General features: G+C 39.5%; 2 protein-coding genes across 3 annotated transcripts in view; one reads left to right on the forward strand and one right to left on the reverse strand.

Moving 5' to 3' along the window:
* WDR70 (WD repeat domain 70) overlaps window positions 1-9,989 on the reverse strand; it is a 127,070-nt gene extending 117,081 nt beyond the window's left edge. Inside the window, exons 1-5 of the mRNA XM_079330109.1 lie at window positions 9,853-9,989; window positions 9,701-9,763; window positions 9,502-9,585; window positions 7,276-7,390; window positions 3,829-4,036 (exon numbers count right to left, since the gene is read on the reverse strand). Of these exons, the coding sequence (XP_079186235.1) occupies window positions 3,829-4,036; window positions 7,276-7,390; window positions 9,502-9,585; window positions 9,701-9,763; window positions 9,853-9,874 (492 nt within the window). The 5' untranslated portion in view covers window positions 9,875-9,989. The remainder of the gene's footprint in view (window positions 1-3,828; window positions 4,037-7,275; window positions 7,391-9,501; window positions 9,586-9,700; window positions 9,764-9,852) is intronic.
* A 3,836-nt stretch (window positions 9,990-13,825) lies between these two features.
* NUP155 (nucleoporin 155) overlaps window positions 13,826-21,288 on the forward strand; it is a 29,142-nt gene continuing 21,679 nt past the window's right edge. The window contains exons 1-12 of one of the 2 annotated variants that reach the window (XM_079330092.1): window positions 13,826-14,075; window positions 15,064-15,201; window positions 15,538-15,634; window positions 16,680-16,750; window positions 17,577-17,669; window positions 18,446-18,612; window positions 19,016-19,121; window positions 19,681-19,754; window positions 20,063-20,154; window positions 20,278-20,375; window positions 20,462-20,614; window positions 20,902-21,002. In XM_079330092.1, the coding sequence (XP_079186218.1) occupies window positions 13,940-14,075; window positions 15,064-15,201; window positions 15,538-15,634; window positions 16,680-16,750; window positions 17,577-17,669; window positions 18,446-18,612; window positions 19,016-19,121; window positions 19,681-19,754; window positions 20,063-20,154; window positions 20,278-20,375; window positions 20,462-20,614; window positions 20,902-21,002 (1,326 nt within the window). In that variant the 5' untranslated portion in view covers window positions 13,826-13,939. The remainder of the gene's footprint in view (window positions 14,076-15,063; window positions 15,202-15,537; window positions 15,635-16,679; window positions 16,751-17,576; window positions 17,670-18,445; window positions 18,613-19,015; window positions 19,122-19,680; window positions 19,755-20,062; window positions 20,155-20,277; window positions 20,376-20,461; window positions 20,615-20,901; window positions 21,003-21,288) is intronic. The other variant, XM_079330093.1, reaches the window with a different exon arrangement.

Raw genomic sequence — 21,288 nt, forward strand, 5'->3', positions numbered from 1 at the left:
GCAAATTCTTCAACAATCACCTTTACTTGTTACCTCAAGCCAGAAAAAGTGTCACAAGATGCTAACAGTACATTAAGCTTTGTTAAAGATCTCAGTACATTTTCTAATGACATGTAGAATAAACTCTGTGTTACTAAAGTCTTCTAACGTGTATCACCCATTCCCTTGAAAAACGTTTATGTCCTAGATCTAAATCTGTCTACCTACCAACCCAGACACAACTGCTTTTGCTAGTCTTTGTCCCTCTTCAGACAGATTTTGAGCTCAAGATATCAGACAGACTGCCAGTGCATTTTGCCAGGGAAAAAGAACTGGTCAAGTCTATACCATATTTCCTAATCCAAAATTTACCACAGGCAATATTGCCCCCATTATCCATTTGCCCTTTTGTAAAATAAGCTGTTTCCTCTTTTAAAGATTATCTTGGAATTTTCTAGAAAGGTTAAGATCACAGGATAGATCAACCCTGAAAAACTTCACACTGCAGAAGATGCTCTGCTTCCTCCCTCCCCTTCTCAGCTTACAACCATGTGAAAAATGGACACAGACAATTCCACCAGGTTTTACACCATTAGAAGAAAAGGCACCACAGAAAAGCAAGTGCTGATCATAACTCAAATAGCTAACTTTAACCTTCTTTACTCCCCAAATCAATGTAAGCCTTTTATATAACACAGGACACCTAACCAAGAGGAAAGTATCAGAGGGAATTAATACCACATGTATTCTACTCTCCTTAAAATGTACTTAATAGAGCATTATTCCTTACACTACTATAAAACAAGTATTGTAATACATTTGGATAAATACTCACAATCATACTCAGGTTTGTTAAGAATCATCACTTTTGACACAAATGGAAGTGAATGATGGCACATTAGCAAGTAATTTAACCTAAATATTTATTTGTTAAATGCAACTAATCATCAGTATAAACACAGATTAAACACAGAAAAATCCTTTAAAATAGCACCACAAAGACTTGCATATAACAAATGAACTTGTATCAATTTGGGAAAGAAAATACTTCAAGTCAGAATTCACACATTTAATATTATCTAAGACTCTGTTAAAAATTATGTTTGGTTTGTACCAAAGGTGATTTATGCAAATTACAAAAATGCATAATACTCAAAAAATACCAGTGTCAATTCAAAATATTCAGCAATTACCTGCTGTTAGTAATTTTCCCATAAAAATACCAAGAAGATATGAAAAATTCCCATCAAAGAAAATAGCTACTCCTTCCACCTTAATGTTTATCAAGTAAAATAACTCATGTGAGCTAGGCAGTCCCAGACTCAAAAGCTGTCTGCCTCATAGCAAGCCCAATCTGACAAATGTCTCTACTGACAATCTGCCATAAGAAAGAAAAAACAACTGAACAAGCAACCATGAAAAAATCCCTACGTCTGAAGTTAGACTTGAGAGACAGTGGGAAAATGTCAGGGTGAAGTCAGTATTTTGGTGTATTTTATAATTCCCAAGACTTCAGATTACAAATTATTCACTACAACACCTAGAACTACTACAAATAAACTTGATTTCCTCAGGATCAAAACCACAGACACTTGTGTTTTCAAGAAATTACTTCAGCAGAAAAATATGATAATAAAAGAGAGACAGTCTCACACTACATCTGGGGAAAAAAAAGCATACCAACCGCAGGCTATGTACAAGCAAAAGAAAGGAATCACAGAGTTCTCATAACTGCAACACCTGCCTTCCTTGGGGCTCACAAGATCATACTGTGATCACCAATCGATCAACAGGAAACCAGGAAAGCACAGCTGCTTCCTGATTCCCTTCACAGGAAAGAAAATAACTGAGTTCATGAGCAGCAGTAAGGGGAGGCTCTAGACCCCAAAGGCCTCTGGCATTCACACTGACACAAAATCTCCCCAGTTATAAATTAACTGTTTAGACTGAAAACCCACAAGTCTCATATTTCTGCTGCTCTGCTTATTCTCAACCAAATCTATTCTAGACTGTTTTGTAACTATTGTCTTCAGTTCAGACAAATTTAAATCACACCAGACTGCAAGTTACCTTTCTGTCTGAAATTTTTCATTAGGGTCTTTTGACTCTTGTCACCAGTAACTTCACTTCATCAAGCCAGTTGTAGTATTATTCAAATATGTATGAATAAAGAATTAATACCAGTGTCTTGTTGGAAATTAAAACAGCTAATCAGCACAGTGATTACTGAGAGAGAAAGGCTGAAGTAATTTGTTTCTGCAATTTGTTTTGCCTTTGGCATTCCAGAGAAGTTGACAGAAAAGAAATAGTGATTTTAATACAACATGACAACATAGCAACTGAAACCCAGTGATTCTATAAAGCCCTCAGGTGTAGAAACAGCTAAAAGTTAAGAGCACTCCTAACAGGTCAACAGAGAGTGAACTTAGGGTTTATGTAATTCTCCAAGAAAATTCTGGATTTATCTCTGCATGGTTCCCTGAGACAGGACAAGTCATCTGTGGGGTACAGATACAATCACAGGAGAAGTGGGACCAAACTGTACAGTCCAATAATTAAAGAAATCCATAGGCAACAGTGAATCAAGTGAATCAGACAAAGTGATATAAATATCTAAGACACCAGAATTTCCCATTACTTATCCCATGTAGTTAAACAAAAAACAAAAAAGCAAACTTTGTCAGCACATAAGTTTAGGGTCACTCTTAAAAATCAGTTATGTCAGGGCTTAAGAAACTCCTCTCAAGCATTTTAAATTAGTTCTCTAAACTTTAAAATATAAGCTCAAAACATGCAAGGTAAGAGAAGTTATAGAAAAAGAACAAACAGGCTGAATCCCCAGTAAAAACAAAAGAAAAATAAAAAAGAAAGCCTTGGGACACCCGGGAGTTCACAGTTTTTTAGAGTTGGTATACATTTGTGTAACAGGACATACAGGTCATTTTCTGTTAACAGATGGCTCAAAACAGCAGTAAGTAAGGCTGTTTTACCAGGACTTCTATTGTTGTTACACATGGAAACCATCACACAAAACCCAACGCCACAAAATATTCAATCCAGGCAGTTTTGAAGAACAAACATCAAACTATTATTCTTTTCACAGAATCATGAAATAATCAAGGTTGGAAGAGACCTTTAAGATCATTTGGTCCAACCCAGCACTACTACTGTAACCCTGAAACCACTAAATCAAATCACCCAGAGCTAGATCCAGATGCCTTTTAGGAAAGCTTGTTAACAGAATATCTGTGACGCCAAAGTTAGGCTGCCTGGGCTCCTCCTGATTTCAACATACAGAGAAAAAACTGTTCTTAACAATGAACAGGTCTGGCACTTACTTAGAAAAAAGCAAATAAAAATAAACACAAATAAATAAAAACAGCCAACCAACCAACCAAAAAGCTCTCAGTCACCAGACTTAATTTCCTAAAAACAGTTCTGGCACAATTGCTCTCCCTAGATTCAAGCTCACCTCTGCCTCCCCTTTCTTGTACAAAATTTTACATATGCTTTTGGAAACAAACCATCCAAAACAGCTATACTAAATATTTATTTATCTAGTTCTTTCATAACATGAAAACAAAATAAGTAATATACACTAATTGATGCTGATTTTCCCTTGAGACTCAAATGTATATTTTTGTTTTAAATTCTGATATTTTGAAATAAAAATAATTATTTGCATTTGATGACTATCATTAGAAAAATAGAAAAACTGCAAGAAAAACAGAAAATCTGCATTCTGAACAAGTCACGCACCACCTGGAAATTCCATCAAAAAGGAATGGCACACATACAAATCAGAGCCACTCACAGAATTAAAAAATTAAAGAGAAACAAGCTACTTACATTATCTTCCTCCTCTGTATCATCATTGTCATTGTCGTCATCACTATCCTTGAACCCAGGGGGAAGTGGTGGCCCGATGAATTCATCATCATCATCATCATCACCATCAGTATCCTCAGCTTGACCTTTAGCAGAACTCTGTGCTTGCATAGAAGGACCACTTAATGCCTCATTTGAGCTGTCTTCACTTTCACTACACACTGCCTCTCTGCAAGGAAAATGTAAAACATTAGTATTCAAAGAACACTATCACTTCCACTGTAATTCTCAGATAAAAGATGTTGAGCACTCTTGTAAATCAGCAGGCACCAAAATTAGTAGCAAAATGCACATTAACCTTCACTAGCATAGTGTAGGCCCACCATCACCTTTTCAAATACAAGTGTTTCAAAAGTTCCATTAAATTACAACTCTGCTGTTGCCCAAATCAGTTGTGCAAACACACTATTTTTGGCATTTGGGAATTTCTGAAAAACTGAGTTGTTGTGTCTGTGTTCCTGCAGCTCATTCAAAACTGCCACACTCCCTCTGCTGGCAGTTCCCAAGCCACACTCAAAAGCACATGTCTACTCCGTGTGAGAAGCTCAACTTTCAAGACTTCATTTGGGAGCTTATATTTTCAGAATTTTTAAGTGAGCAGGCTGAAAAAAAATAGTCTTCCTGTTTCTTTGTGAAACTAGAGAGATATTGCTTGGTTTGGGCTTTTTTAAAGTTTAGGTTATCATGTTAAAACTATGATAAAAAACATAAAAGTTCAGAAGCATAATAGAAGACTAAGGAAATTGGTCTGACATACCTAATAGTGACAGAGAATGCTACCCTGCTTTGCCTCCAGAACCAGCTGTACAAGCAGGTACTAAGTTGCATGGCAAAAAAAATAGTTTGTTACGCAATTGCAACTGTGTTTTCAGAAAGAAAAGAAAACTAAAACCAACATTACTTTGTACCTCAGATGTTACAGTGAAGAGCAGAGTTTGTATGCTAATAGCTTGTCTAATTTAAAGAACTGGACCAGAATACGACTATCTCACAAATATAAATCAAAAAGAGCTTCTCTTACTCTGCAACAATGGGACAATCAACGTCCTTTTAAGAAAGGGAAGGTTTTTCAGCATGAGAGGCACAAATTGGGATCTTCAGAGTTCTTCAAGTAAGCTATCTTCATAACTAGCTTCATAGCACAATATGCAAAGAGTTGCATTTCGAAAGTTGATATGCATTCCTACACTAGCAAACCACACATCTTTTCCCCAAAAGCCAAATTATTTAATTAGTTTTTGAATGAAACCAAATATACACTCTGCCACTGAGAAGGATGCATACAACATAATGATTCAACAAGGCCTTTCCAACCCTAGGAGTCCCAAATATTCAGATCTTTATACAGACACTCAAGAACAATATCTACCTTTCTTCCTCATTACCTTTACCATTCTCTCATTTGCTGGGAAGGAAATTGATCAAATCAAACATTTCAGATTCTGAGAGGCAGCACAACTACTCTCCATGTGACATGACCAGCACTGACGTGTAATTTTTCACCACACTCTAAGCATGGCAGGGACAGACAAATACTCCAGTAGCAGCTACAAGTATTCTCTGTCCTGACTGGGATAAAGTCAAATATAAGAGCACACCAATGCAGCCAGACCAAAAGCCCATCTACCTTTCAGCAGCAGCTGGGAGTGGTGTGACAGAAAGGACTAAGCAAAGGGTGCTTCCCTCAATTTCCAATCTTACAGTCTTACTCTACCAGGGGCTGTAAAGAAAGATAAACCACTTTGCCAGCCCCTTTCCGGATTCTCAGGATTCAGAAAAGTGTAAGGAGTTTTTTTTGCTTTCCATCATTACCCCCTCAGTAAGTAAAACAAGTTGTAAGAGCAGGGAAAAAAAAATAGAAAGCAGTAACAGAGCATGGATGGCACACTGAGAAGAGCAAAAACAAAAAACATTTTGAGAGCTGTGCTAGTATGTGGAGATATCCCCCCCATGTGTTCATTCTTTGCATATCACTCAATTTTCTCAGCTTTTTCCTTTCCATATACTAACTGACACTTCCATTTCACAAGGTGTAATTATTATATGTATGCATAAATTAAGTACCATAGCTATTGCAAACAATTCTCTACAGGGAAGAGATAGCTCAGGAGAAAAAATAATCATTAGCTGTATTTCACATAATTTTGGAGTGACACTTTAACAACTGAAAAATTAGTATATGAGTTACTCTGATAATTAAAAAAAAAAGGTTAATTTTTTAAAAATTAAAATTCAGTAAACTGTTGCCATTATCAGAGAATAAAATATGCTATGCATATTAGATCAACTCATAGCAACTAAAATCTTTGTTATAAAAATAATTAGCAAATCCAGTTGCAGGATTGCTCCTCTGAATTAACATAGAGTCACAAGAGCATATCTTTCTAGTTTCCTGTTTTTACTTCCAAGAACTAAGCTACACATCATTTTTTACATGGAAATATAAAAATTCCCTGAGAATTTTTCCTGTTAATCCCTTCCTTCTTAATGCTCAGCAAAAAAACGAAAAGAAAAACAAAGAAAATGCACTATGAGCAGAATTCTGATGAGTTACTAGAGCCTACCTAATATCTCAGCCTAATGAAAAGTATTTTTCATCTTCCTTTATATAAAGTCCTTGGAAGTCCCTCTTGTCAAGTCAATTAGAAGAATGAGATAATTATGGAATAATTATAATTACAGGCTCTATCAGCCCATAATATGCATTTATAGAGATCTACTAGAGTCTTGTATGGGCTGTTAAACTTTCATGATACAGAAACCTAAAAATGTACAGCTGCCAGCTGTCATGTCTGACAGCCTTGCCACACAATGGACTTGTGTGGTCCTCATTCCCCTCAGCTACTTTTGATTTCCCAGAATTTCAGAATTTAAACTGTAAAATACATAGCATATATTGTTTGTCAAAAAGAGACAAAAGTTTAAGAATAAACTTCAGACTGTAGTAAAAAAATAGCTTTCTCAGCCTCACCATTACTCCATAAAATCCACACACAGAGGTTGTCCACCTACTTTGCCTTTCTTTTCATCAGGCATGAGCAAGAATATTTTGCCTACAGGTAGACACAATAGCTGCTAATAAAGTCATCACATGTTGTCATTGTATTTGCCCTAATATTTTCAAAAAACACATGTGTAACAGCATTAAAAAAGTACACAGAACAGGATCAAGGAGGAAGCAGTAATTTTCCCTATTAAATATACATAAAGTCAGTATTTGCAAATATTGACACATCTTTAAGAAAGATTTTTTTTTTTTTAAAGTTTGAAATCAGTATTTCCACTGAAATACTTAAGATAATAAGGCATATTCACACAAGCTAAATGATACTCATGTTATCAAAACAAACCAACACCCTCTTCAGATAAGAAAGCTGCTACATGGAATCTCCCACCATATCTAAGCACCTTTCAGTTAATGTGGACCCAGGTCTTGCTGCACTGGATGCTGAAACTGATGAATCAGTGCATGGAATTCTAAACTCCTTTTCAGCCTGGTCTTCTTTTTCTCTTTCACGGGCCTCTGAATAGAGAGAGCACAGAAATAACAAATAATCAAGACTTTTAAAAATACTGAAACTACTGGCTTGCTAGGGACAGTAAGACAGTTTTTTCCACTTACTAAAATACTCGAAAAGATAACAGCAAATAAAGGATTTAACTGAAAGTAATTTTTCATATATATTAAACTTCTATTGCTACCACAATCACTCAACAAAACATCAAAAGGACAACGTGAACACCTCCCAGTTGTTCATTTGTACATGTTATCAAATATAAGTTAATCATAAAAGGATGCTGATATTTCAATTCTTTTCGGCATCATACTAAAACAGTATGATCACTTTAGAGAAAAGTTTATGTTTTCACAGCAATGGGAACTAAATTAGTGCAGTTAAAAGTAAACAGTTGTGTAAATAGGTGAACTTTAAATATGTAAAATAAATACAAAGTGTTGTTTACATTAGTAGTTCATTCTTACTTCACTTGCTGAAAAAGAAATCCTACGGAACACTGCAATAAAATCAAAACAAACAAAAACTTCCATCTCCTATTAAGCAAGGAGGGGGGTAACAACTATGTCACTAAAATTTCGCAAAAAAATTCAATTAGGTAGAGAAAATTAATCTTTCTTTCTATACAAGAAACATTCTGTTCTATTTTGCTCCCTATTAGATAAACAAAAAAGAAAAATATAAAAATATTTTTCCAGCAAAGCTGGCAAACACTATCCACTGAAGAGAAACACAAACAGCTGCAAGATACAGAACCAGGAAACATACTTTGATCTGACCTCCATAAATCAGATAGTGGGGCAGCCATATCCAAAAGTTATCATGGTCATTCCAAAAAGCTAAAAAGCAGTAGTAAAAAAGTGTATCGCAAGAAATCTGAAAATAAGTGCTCACATTAAGCCAAACTCACAACACATACAGAATCTTGCTTACTATACTCTCAATTACTAAAGTTTTTTTCTAAGTTAAACAGCTGAATTACATACAAAGCTTTATCATTTTTGGATATGTTATCAACTTTATAAATAATAAAATGCTGTATATTTCTTTAACGTGTATAAGCCTAGAAACCTGGGGGGGTGGGGCTGGGATATGGTCTGCTGCAGGGCAAGGGAGAGGACATACTTAAGATGCAGGTCAAGATATCTAGAATTAAAAACATTGTAATTTTGCAACCACTTACTGAACTTCCTTACTAAACAAAAATACTATTATTGTAAAAAAACAATTCCTCATATAGAATGATATCTCCACCTGAACAAGTATCAAACATAAAAAGGTTTCCAACATGGACATACGTTACTGTGTTTAGACTCAGCCGACACAAAAAAAAAAAAAAAAAAAAAAAAAAAACTAAACTAAAAAAACAAAAAAACAAACCCTACAACCAACAACAAACCTGTACAAAATAAATTTTGGAATTCCTTGTATATTTGAATTTCATAGTATCCTAAAGTACACAAAATCAATGAGCCTCCAAAGAGGTCTGATCTAGTTCTTTATAGAACCAGAGCAATAAAAAACATGGCATCACAATAAAACAAGAGACATACATTCTCCACACTGGCCAAGGGGAAGGAGAAAACATGAATAACTGGGCTGGCAAACAGATTTGTAGAACATGCATGACTGTTCTCAGACATCTTGTTTGAACCGACGTTTGCTTGATTACAGGCAACAAATGAGAGCACAGCAGAAGGCAGTGACACATTTGTGCACAGCTACACAACCTGCTCCTTGGTCTAAGACACACACTTCTTATTCACTGCTCTGCTGTATCAAGGTTAAAGCTGTCTGTACCAATTTCTCTTCAAAAATAATAGATACGCAGCTAAGTAAAAGAAAGGAAAGAGTTTGTGCTTTTCCTGTATCTGCAAGCTATACCTCACAACAGGAGCTTTGCACACGCACACTACTCTAAGCCTCAGACAACATCAGCAAATTAGTAACTTCACTGTTCATCGAGGCCTAAGCTGTTCAGGGCTGCCTTCCTCTAACAAAACTGAGTTTCTGGTTTTTTTCCCTACACTGCCAGTCCGAAACACTTCAAATACCGCTCTGAGGGAACAAATCAAGAGATGTTTAAAATGCAAAAGCCGACTACGCTCGCACTTCTTACCCAATACTTTCCTGCTCCTTTCCACTGCAGTTCTTCTCGTTTGCTCAAACATAGCTTCGAGGTCGAAAGTCCGAGCCTTCTTCCCTGGAGAAGAAGCAAAGGAGACTGGAACACAAGCCCAGGTGGGGCTGACAGGCCCCACGGCGTCGCCCCCCGCCCCGCCAGCCAGCCCCGGCCCCCCGGCCGCATCGCCACGCACCGAAGCCGGAGAAGCCCATGGTGGCCGCCAGCTCCGGGTCGGATGTCCCCAACATCTCTGCATCTGCAACGAGAGGGGAGAAGAAACCAGGGGCATGAGCGGCGGCCGCGGGTGAGCCGGGCCCGGCTCATCCCCGCCGCCCCGGCGCTCACCGCCCTCGGCCGCCGGCTCCATGCTCCGCCTGCCCCGGATGCACAACAGGCGCCGGCAGGAAGCGGCCGGGCGGGCACGGCCGCGCTTCCCTCCCGGCGGAGAGCGCGGTGCCGTGGTGTTCCTCGCAGCGCCACATAAAACTAAACCACGTTCCTGCGAGTATTGCGCAGACCCTCCTTGAGCTCTGCCAGGCTTGGTGCCGTGACAAATTCCCTGTGACAAATTCCCTGTGGAGCCTCTTCCCGGGGGAAAGAGTCTCTCTTCCTGAGGGGACGACCCTCCCAGAGGGTGAGCCTTCTCCTGATGCCCGGCCTGAATTTCCCTTGGCAAACCTTCATTCCGTCTCCTCCTATCCTGCCGCTGGTCATCAGGGAGAGGAGATCAGCAAGTCCTCGACCGCTTCCCCTAGGAAGAAGGTGTCCACAGCCTGAGGCTCTCCCTGCACCTTCCCCAGGCTGAACAAGACAAGAGACCTCAACATCTTAAATGTTCGCTTCGATACTCTTCATCATCTGGGCCCCCTATTCCTGACACATTCTAACAGTGTGATGTCCTTCTTAAATTGAGGTGCCCAAAACTGCACATAGGACTCGACATGGGGTCCCTAAAACTGAGCCTGGGGGAACCCCACTGGTGACTAGGCACTAGCTTCTTCATTTTGAGAAGATAGAGAATTTCAGCATTCACTGTTCTGCTGGTTTCTGCTGGGGTACAGTTAATCCTCACGCTGGGTAGTACATGGCTATGTTTTGGATTTGTGCTGAACACAGTGATGATAATATAGAGATATTTCTGTTGTTGCTGGGCAATGCTTGTACAGAGCCAAGGCCTTTTTTGCTTCTCAAGCTGCCACATTGGCGAGAAATTGGGAGTGTGTAGGAGGTTGGGAAGAGACACAGCCAGGCGAGGTGACACAGTCTGATCAAAGAGACATTTTATACCATCATGCTCAGTATATAAATTGGGGGGGAAAGAAGAAGGGGGGAACATTTTGAGTGATGTCATTTGTCTTCCCAAGTAACCATTATGCATGATGGGATCCTGTTCTGTCAGAGATCACCGAACACCTCCCTGCCCATGCAAATTCCTTGACTTAATTCCTTGTTTTGCTTTGCTTTTGTGTGTGGCTTTTGCTTTCCATATTATACTCTTTATCTCAACCCACAAGTTTTCCAGCTTTTACCCTTCCAGTTCTCTCCCTGATCCTGCGGGGTGGGATAGTGAATGAGTAACTGCTTGGGGCTTGGTTGCTGGCTGGGGTTAAACCTCAACAGTGATGTAAACCCTGCAGGGTATGAAGTTTAACTTTATGATCTTCATTTGGAAAGCAGAGGTTGAGGGTGGATTTCCTTCCTTGTGCCATGCACCTCTTCCATAAGTGAAGCTTTCCAGAATGGACACTAGACCAGTTGAGGAGCAGAAAGTTAGTGTACTCTAGACAGCAAACATAATTTATAAACCAAACCCCTCTGGATTTTCTCCCAGTCCCAACATTTTCTATGACATTTTGCAAATGCCTGTGCTGTTCAGAACGGACACATCACTTAATAGAAACTCAGCCTCATTAGTTAAAAACCTGATACAGTAACACTGATGTGTGACCCCAGATTCTGGAAAAAGAGCAGCCACAGCAAACCAGTGCCATGCAAAGGCTATTACTCTGCTCTTGCATCTTGAACATGAGCTTGTTGTCCAGTGTGCAATTAGCACACTGAGGTGAGGCATTTCTACTCTTGCATTTCTATTTCTTTCTTCCTGTTTGTGCAGAGTAGCGAGCTGGGTGTTAACTCACAAAAGGCTGTCCTCCTGATCATCAAGAGCTTTACACTAGTCATATATTTTAGCAAATAAAGGTATCAACATTGATCTGTTACAAATTACATAATTTATCTATTACTAAAACCTTGGTTGTGGTTGTATATCTCATTTCTTAACGGTCATTAGTGCAGGTGGAGTTCTTCCAGTTGAGTCTGACATCTCTTTTGAGTAGGTGGTTAATGGGACACCCAATCCTGGAATTACCTTTCCAACAGTTATTGCTCAGTCCTGCTGACTTCACTGGTGGTTTTTGTTCAGCCAGCCCATTCACCTTGGGATTGTCTTCTGTTTTCTTTAAAACAAAAGATTAGCCAAGTGTACAGTGTTCACAATGCAACTGCATAATCGTAACTGTCCAGCCAGATACAGATAACAACCAAAAAAAAATTGCAAAGTTTGACTCAAACATTTATTCAGATCTCGAGGGGCTCCAGTCTGGAGGAACCTGATGTAAGCTTGGTTTTGGCTTATATTACTTCATATAGAATCACAGGATTTTTAGAGTCGGGAGGGACCTCCTGAGGTCGTGCATTCCAAGCCCCTTGCCAAGGCCAGGTCACCTGGAGCAGGTTACATAGGAACATACTCAGATGGGGTTTGAATATCTCCAGAGAGGGAGACTCCATAACCTCCCTGACATTCTGTTCCAAAGCTCTGCCACCTTCAATGCAAAGTTCATCCTCATGTTGAGCTGGAACTTCTTGTGCTTTAATCTATGGCCATTCCACCTCATCCTATCACTGATCACTTCTGAAAAGAATCTGATGTCTTCTTGGCACGTGCTTCGGAGATATTTATATTCATTAATAAAATCCCCTCTCAGTCTACTCCAAACTGAGACAGGCCCAGTTCTCACAGGCTTTCCTTGTAAGAGAAATGTTCCAGATCCCTAATCATTATATTATTATTATTATTTCAATCTATTATTTATTTATATTATTTACTACCTACTAGTATAATAATAAATCTATTATACTATTATACATATATTACATGTATTAAATATCATGTGTATCTGAAATATATACACGATGTATTTTATGTATTTTTTAATGAGAATAATTAATATAGTATTATTACTATCACTGCTACTGCCTTTGCTGAACCCTCTTATCTTCCTTGGATTTTCTTTCCAAATCTGCATGTCTGCATCAGTCTGAGCTTTACTGTCATCCCACAGTACATCAGGCTGGCAGCAAATAACCACTGAATTGCTTAGGTTGAAACAGATCTCTGAGATCGATGGGTCCAACCTTTGACTGATCCATTACATTTATGATATATGTGTGATCCTAGACCCTGTCTTTGACTGGGCTGCTGTGACTGCAGTCCAGCAGAGCTACTGTGCCTGCAGAGCGAGCAGGCGGGCAGGAAGCTGCCCAGAGCCACAAACAGGACAGGAGCTGCTTCCCACTGCTCTCCTTGGAGCCACCCTGTGCCTTTGAGGGGCTGCAGAGAGACCACGCCTGTCCCTCGGGTGGCCCTGAGCATCCCCCGGTGATGCCCGCAGCCCCAGCCAGCCTGTTCGAGCCGATCACAGGATGGGTCAGGTTGGATCACTGTGGCTCATCTGGCCCAGCCCCTGCAAACACGGCACAGGACTCATCCAAACAAATGCGGGATCTTCAGACAGGGAGACGCCACAGCCTCTCTGGGCAACCTCTTCCAGTGCTCGCTCCCTGCACAGTAAAGAATTTCTTCCTCATGCTCAGGTAGAACTTCCTGTGCATTAGCTTTTGCCCATTGCCTCTTCCCCTCTGGCTCAACACCATTGAGCAGAGCCCGGTTCATCCTCTTGGCACCCCTTATCCCCCTTTAGATATTTAAGCACATTGATGAGGTTCTCTCTTAGTCGGCTCTTCCACTCATCCTCTGCGACAGCGATCATTACCCCTCTCCCCGGAGGCGGTGCCCGCCGCCTGTGCCGGACTTGCCTTGCCTTGCCTTCCCCGTCCCATCTTCCCTTCCCTTCCCTTCCCTTCCCTTCCCTTCCCTTCCCTTCCTTCCCTTCCCTTCCCTTCCCTTCCTTCCCTTCCCTTCCCTTCCCTTCCCTTCCCTTCCCTTCCCTTCCCTTCCCTTCCCTTCCCTTCCCTTCCCTTCCCTTCCCTTCCCTTCCCTTCCCTTCCGCTCCCCCGTTTCCCGCCGCCGGAAGCGGCTTGGCGCGCGGGGCCTGCCGGGATTGGGCGGGCGGTGCAGCGGCGCGAGAGCGCGGCCCCGCCATCGCCGTCCGGCCGCTGTCCTTCTGTCGCCACTGTCGCCTCCGTCACGATGCCAGCCGCCACAAGCCCGGCCGCGCCCGCTGCGCAGGAGGCGCTGGAGATTGCTGGCCGCATCATCGACCGGCAGATCCAGGATGACCGCTGCTACCCGGACCTGTCCGAGCTGCTGGCGGTGCCGGCGCCGGGTGAGTCGGGGGCCCCGCTGGGGTCCCTGTGCCCCGGGCCCCGCCGCGGCGCGGCCTCGGCCGGCGCGGCCCGGCCGGACACGCGTGCGGGCTGTGGGCCCTGCTCGGGGGCTGGGGCCGGCGGTGAGGAGGTGTCTCGGTCGCGGGGCGGGGTGCGGGCCGTGCGGTGTCCGCTTCAGTGCGCGGGTAAGAGTTGTAGGTGTGAGCACTGCGCGGGGACTGGACTTCTGGTGCCTCACGCCTTTCTAAAAGGTGAGGAAAACGGCCCTAATTTTCCATTCTTCCTGTTGGGAAGTCCCGTGCAAAATGCTCTTATGGTAGCCATGTGCCCAGCACACTGCCTAAGTTGCAAACAACCGTTAAGCTCCCTTAAGCTTGTTTGACTTTTCTTTCTTAGCAGCTTTCTGTCACGATATGAGGTGTACTTCTTCCCACCAGAAATTTGTTTTGTTCTCCTTAACACGTGGAGGCAGCATTTCCTTTTCCATTAGTGCCGACTAGCTGGCAAAGTGGGCTCTGAAGAGGCATTCTAGTTGTATATATGTAGAGGTGGCTGGATGCAAACAAAGAATATCTGCGTTCTGTTGTGCAGTGATGTTCATGGCCACAGTGTAACTGCTTTGGCAGCATCGTGGATACATCGCACATAGAGCAGTAGGTTTTTGTGAGTATTTTAAGACGGTACTGGGAGTACAGACAGCTTTTCTAGGTGGAGGAATATACTTCTGGCTTGTTTAGGTGAATTTCTGACCATAGAATGAAAAAAACACTGCAGGGTATCACAGAAAAAAGGGATAAAGAGTAGGCTGGGGTCCAGGTGAGTTGTTTACAAATCTATTTGGTCTTATGTCATTTGAGACTTAGATTTATTGTTTGTGGCCTTGCTGCTACATAAGTCTTTGTCCATGTATATCTTGTGAGTAGTGATACTTAGATGCTTGAAGTCTATGCAGCACCAAGGCATTTGATATTTTGTTGTTACTTGCAGGTAGCCCTACTGTGTCTGGTATGTCAGATATGGATTATCCTCTACAAGGACCAGGTTTGCTGTCAATACCCAACCTTCCGGAAATCAGCCCTGTCCGCCGAGTCCCACTTCCACCAGAGCTAGTGGAGCAGTTTGGACGTATCCTTACGTAAACAGATATCAAAGATAGTATAAGAAGTAATATTAGAGACATCTTTCCTCCATATTTTTCATCCCCAGTGTTTTTGTCAGACTCCCAGCAAAAAATTTTAAGGTTGTTTTAAGGTTCTCTTGGTAGTGCTCTAAGTGGTAATAAAGTGCATTTGTATAGAGTTGTTGATGGAATTGGTTTCTAAATGAAGAATTTTGAAGTATGCAGATTGTGTAGTACCGTGTTAGAGATTTATTCTTTTCAAGTTTTTTTTTTAATGCTCTGAAGACGATTTGCCATTGCTACCCAAAATGCATTTAATCCTTACATCATCAGTACTTCAGATATGCAGTGCAATTGTATGATGGGAGTATTTCCAGAGATCAGCAGAGCTTGGCTGACCATTGACAGTGACATCTTTATGTGGAACTATGAAGATGGGTATGTAGAGGATGCATTCCTGATGTTGTTCTATTGTTATTATACCAGAAGTAAGCAACTACAGCAGTGGGAGATTGTTTACTGTAAGCATGGAGTTGTGCTGTTCAGTTCAACTGATTTTAGTTATTTTACTAAAACTTTTGAATAGTAAGTATTTAAGGATCTGTAAGAGTTAGTAATATTGCTGGGAAATCATCTACAGGTGAGAGAAAGGGAAATGTATTTGCTCTGGGTCAGACATATCTAATATCCTAAAGTTACTGTTTTTGTTATGCAAAAGCTTTGCTTGTGCTGAAAAAAATTGATAAAGATTCCTCTGATTGCCTAACTTTTGTAAGTAGGTTTAGTAAGTACTGAGGTGCATGTGCAGTGACCAGTCATTGCCACAGTGGTGAATTACCAGACTAGTATTTTGAAGTATTTTAATTGAAGCTCTCTATCCGTGCTTATTTTGTGGATGCATAAAACTGAAAATAAGTTAATTACATTTTGAAATGGCATTAATAAGTTTATAGTTTGCATGTTTGCTTCTTTATTTGCTCACATAGTAAGCATTTGAGTAGTAAGGATTGCTTTGTATATATTGTTGCACTTCCTAAAAATAGTGAAGTTCAGAGTAGCTACTGTCTATACATTTACGTTGTGTCAGAGTAAACATGTTCCCCAAAGAAAACCGTGCTGCAGGTGTTAGTGATAGATAGTGGGGAAGAAGTTGGGAATTTTTGCATCAGATCGTTTTCATGGGGAAAAAAATCCCGTGTGGTTTCTTTATCTTCATGTTAATCAGTATTGCAGATTCTGCATTGTGTAATTCAGAGTAGACTCAATTAACAAACTCCAAAAATATAAAATACTGCAGCTGGATTTCAGGTTTGAAACTGAGCTCTAGGAGCTTCAAGCAAATAAAATGACCTGCTTTCACTGAAAGGTGTAGATGGCTTCAGAATGTTGAAAAATATTTATTTAAATATACATAGATTTTACTTTGTTATTATGTGATGCTATATGACAAATTTCATGCAGTTTTTTATTTATTTGTTGACAGAGGAGATCTGGCTTATTTTGATGGCCTCAGTGAAACTATTCTTGCAGTGGGCCTTGTAAAGCCAAAGGCAGGTGAGGAATGTTATGACAGAGATTAGAAGTGGACAGTACTGAACCTTCTGTGGGTTTTTTTTAGTCTTTATATATATATATGTGCATTTGTATTTTATGCAAATAATGCAATATAAAGTAATATAAAGCCCAAAATATGTGGGTTTGGGTTTTATATTTGTAAAGATATGCTTTTGTGTTTGATGCATGAATGTGGCACTTAGTGCTATGGTTTAATTGACGTGGTGCTATTCAGTCTCATGGTTGGATTCAGTGGTCCTGGAGGTCTTTTCCAGCCTCAACGATTCTATGGTATGTGAAAATCTGTGGTTTGTGTATGTATGTACACACAGAATATATGAGTTTGTTTTGATTTTTAAAAAATTGTAAAGTGAATTATGAGCCAAAAATAATGTATAGTTTAATAATTGCTTACACTGATAAGCTTGCATTTCTTTGCCACATCATGATGTAATATTTGTGCTGTTTATAAATTTGCATCTTCATGTGGCAATTTCCATGAGATTCTGGTTTATAGACCTCTCAGTTATTTCAGTATCTACCGCTAGGATAACATTAAAGTCAAAGTTGAATTGACAGGTGAGTTGAGTTTAAAAGAAGCATTTTGGTAAGAGAAATGTAATTTTAAAGATCCTGTATTTCATGAAGTGGAAGTCAAGCTGCTGGCTGTTACGCCTTTCTAGTTCTAGAATTCCACAGATTATTAGGCTTAACATACGACTGTTCTGTCTAATCAGTTGATGTGGCTTTGCAATTGATTTATTTGCTTACATCATTGTCATCAGAGAAGCAGTGTGCAAACTAAAATTTTCCTTTTTTTGTTTAGGTATCTTCCAGCCTCATGTACGACACTTACTTGTTCTGGCTACTCCTGTGGATATTGTGATTTTAGGGCTTCATTGTTCTAATATACAGTCAGGTAATTCTCTCTTTTCCTCTTATTCCCAGTTGTGTATTAAGACATGGCAATGTGTTAATCCTACCTTTATTTGGCAGTTTTATTAGCAGTCATTCAAAAAATTTTAAAAAAACCCATATGCCAAGTGCCTTGCTAGTTTTTAAATATCTAAATCATGTTACAAGCAGGTAAGATAATTTTTATGGTGTATGCACTTGCTGGATCTTGGACTCCATGAGAGGCATTGAGTTTCATTACTCAACTATTTAATGTAAAAAGAGCTTTTGAAACACATGTTCCTGTTAATTAAATTGGAGAGGGAAAGAAAACAGGAACATGACTCTTAAAACTAGTGGATAGAGTTCATTAACTTTGTCAGCATTTATATTCCAACCATAAAAATTGAGAATCTGATAACATGCTTCTATGCCATACGTACTAAGAGGAAAAATTGTTTGGTGAAAGTAAGAGAACTGATTTGTTGTTTGGTTTTTTTTATAATATGTCAGTGTGAAAGAGAAAGCAAGTAGAAACCTGTGTTTTGGACTTGGTGTGATTTAGAGAGAACAGTCTATAGAAATTAAAAACACTGCGTTTCCTTCCTTGGAAACCTACATAGAATGGATTTGTTATTCTGCAATTCACACTGGACAGAAGCTGTTCCTGAATATGTTCAGTAACTATGAAATTTGTTGTAATTTTTTTTTGTTTCTGGAGTGTTTCATATCCCTGATCTGTCGTATTTATTAAAACAGCTTAGAAATTGAAGAGGATTTATGTTTGTTTGTTTTGTGAAGGTGCTGGGTCACTCAATGACAGCATGTCTGGAGGAATGCAGCTGCTACCAGATCCTCTGTATTCGCTCCCTACTGACAACACCTACATCGTGGCAATCACATCCACTGACAACGGGAGGATCTTTCTGGCAGGAAAAGATGGCTGCTTATATGAAGTTGCATACCAGGTGACTATGGGTTTTACAACAGGCTTTTTTTCATTGTTTCACTGTTGGGGGACCTCAGCAATAATAGTTCTAAAACATTCCAAGTTTGTGTTGCATGTCTTGCAAAACATCTTAGGGTAGTTGCATTTTCTTTGAAGAAGTAGTGTTTATGTGGGGAATAGCAGTGCAGTTTTAGTCAGCTTTAAAAATTCAAATTGCAACATCTGCACACATTTTTAAATGCAAAATTTTCCTTTTAATGATCACTCTTTTATTCCCATTGAATAATACATTCTTGTTCAATTAATAGTTTGCAGTTAGATCTTTACTTGTTTTCATGCTTGTCCTTTGAATGACTTTTAATATCACTCCTAGTTCAGTTTTTGTTTTGCTTTTTCTTTCAATGCTTTGTTTTAAATTGTAGGCTGAAGCAGGCTGGTTTAGCCAGCGCTGTAGAAAAATTAATCATTCAAAGAGTGCGCTGTCTTTTCTTATTCCTTCGTTGCTGCAGTTCACATTCTCAGAGGATGGTAAGTACTGATCTTAAAGTTATTAGCCAGTAATTTAATGTAATCTTTTAAAATAATACTACCAAGAAGGCAGTCTGAATATTTCGCATACTCAGATCATTTAGTTATTGTTAATGATACTTGAAGTGGTGGATTATTATAAAAGAATTGCACAAATTGAGACAGATTGTGTATTTAGTTCAGGATATAGATGTCAAAGCCTGAAAAAATTGACATTTCTGACTAAAGTTAGTGATCTGTAGCATAAAATTAATATGTGCTTAGTGGTATAACTATGAACATGGAAAATGTAAAAGTGAATATCTTACCCTCTTTCACTGCTTAGTGAAAAATTACTTTGAAACCAAAGTTTTTTGCTCTGGGATTTTTTTCTTTTGTTTGTTACTAGCAGTTGTGTTAGTTGGTTGCTGTTTTAAATAACTTAGAGCAGCAGTCCTGTATGAAAGTGCAGTTCTTGTGAACTTTAAATTCATTATTTTATAGATATTCTGTCCTAAACTTGCTTTCCCCAGTCCATTGTTGATTTGCTGGTTCTCCCTTTTTTTTCCTCCCTCTCCAGATCCTGTAGTTCAAATCGCCATTGACAATTCTCGAAATATCTTGTATACCCGCTCAGAAAAAGGAGTCCTGCAAGTATGTGACTTCTTATGACTCTTTGGTCTTTGGTTATTAACATGTGTAGTAACGTACAGGTACCTTTGTAAGTTAACTTCAATACTTGAGAATTCTCTGTAGCGCTATCAGGCCCTTACTCATGTTTATTTTTTTGTAGCAATGTGTGTACTGAAGACTTGAAATACTTCTTTTCTGAGGAAATAGTAGCCTCAATTGTATGGAAACATGAGTACAAAATAGAAATACAGCTTGAGTCACTTCTTGATAAGTGAGGCTGATTTTATTAATTCATTCAAAAATCACTAAGCTGTATTATTGAATTTCAGGTTTATGATTTGGGGCAAGATGGTCAAGGAATGACCAGGGTTACTTCTCTTTCACAAAATGCTATTGTTTCTGCTGCAGGGAGCATTGCCAGGTATGTTCATGACAGTTACAGTATATGAGGCTTCCTTTAAGGCCCATAGTTTCACAATACAATTTTGAAGAATTTGTCTGTTTCTTTGGGTTAAAAGTGTATTTGTTTTCTTTTATTTTTCAGAACAATTGATCGTTCTGTATTTAAGCCTATTATTCAAATAGCAGTGATTGAAAATTCTGAATCCATAGACTGTCAACTACTAGCAATCACACATGCAGGTAAAAAAGTAGTCCTGATTCCGCTCTACTCAAAAACTGATAAATGGCATCTCCACAGTTTGAGACCTTTTTTATCTTTTGTTCAGGTGTCCGACTGTACTTTAGTACGTCACAATTTAAACATCCAACAGCTCGTCCTTCCATGTTGACCTTGGTCCATGTCCGTTTGCCACCTGGGTTTTCAGCTTCTTCCAATGTAGAGAAGCCTGCAAAGGTTCACAGAGCTCTTTATAGCAAAGGTAAGCAGTGGAACATGGCTCAAATGAGATGATTTTTTGTGTGTGACAGTCACTATTACTTTGATCTCTATAAACATCTGTTTTACCTCTTAAATGGCAAATGTTGTTAAAAGTGACCTTTTGAGGTGCCATATGATGTACAAATCCAGAAGATACTTTTTGCTGTTCAGATTGTATGATTATGACTTAAAAATTGAGTTTTGCTAACTTAGGAATGAATTAATGAGTTTGCATTTAATACACCATGATTGCTTCTAATATGGACTTACTACTGCTATTCTTGCTAGGGGTTCTGCTTATGGCAGCTTCAGAAAATGAAGATAATGACATCCTGTGGTGTGTCAATCATGATTCCTTCCCTTTTCAAAAGCCAATGATGGAAACGCAGGTATAAAGCAAACTTCTATATGGATTTTGATGAAGTCTAGGTAGTATGCTTTCTTTCATAATAACAGATGCCTGAACAATACTGTCTGCAAGAAATAAGTAGGTAACAGAAAACTTCACAAGGAGTTTGGAAACTCACAAAGCTGAATGAGTCTCTCTTACTAGAGATCCCTAGTTCAAACATACATTTCTAGCATGATGCAAGCTGTGTGTCAAAATCAATTGCCTTAACTACTAAGACTTGACTTCTAATTAATGTATTTGAGAATACCGTTGTCTGTAGCAAT

The sequence above is a fragment of the Erithacus rubecula genome (genome assembly GCF_903797595.1).
Source record: "Erithacus rubecula genome assembly, chromosome: Z".
NCBI classification, from domain to species: Eukaryota; Metazoa; Chordata; class Aves; order Passeriformes; family Muscicapidae; genus Erithacus; species Erithacus rubecula.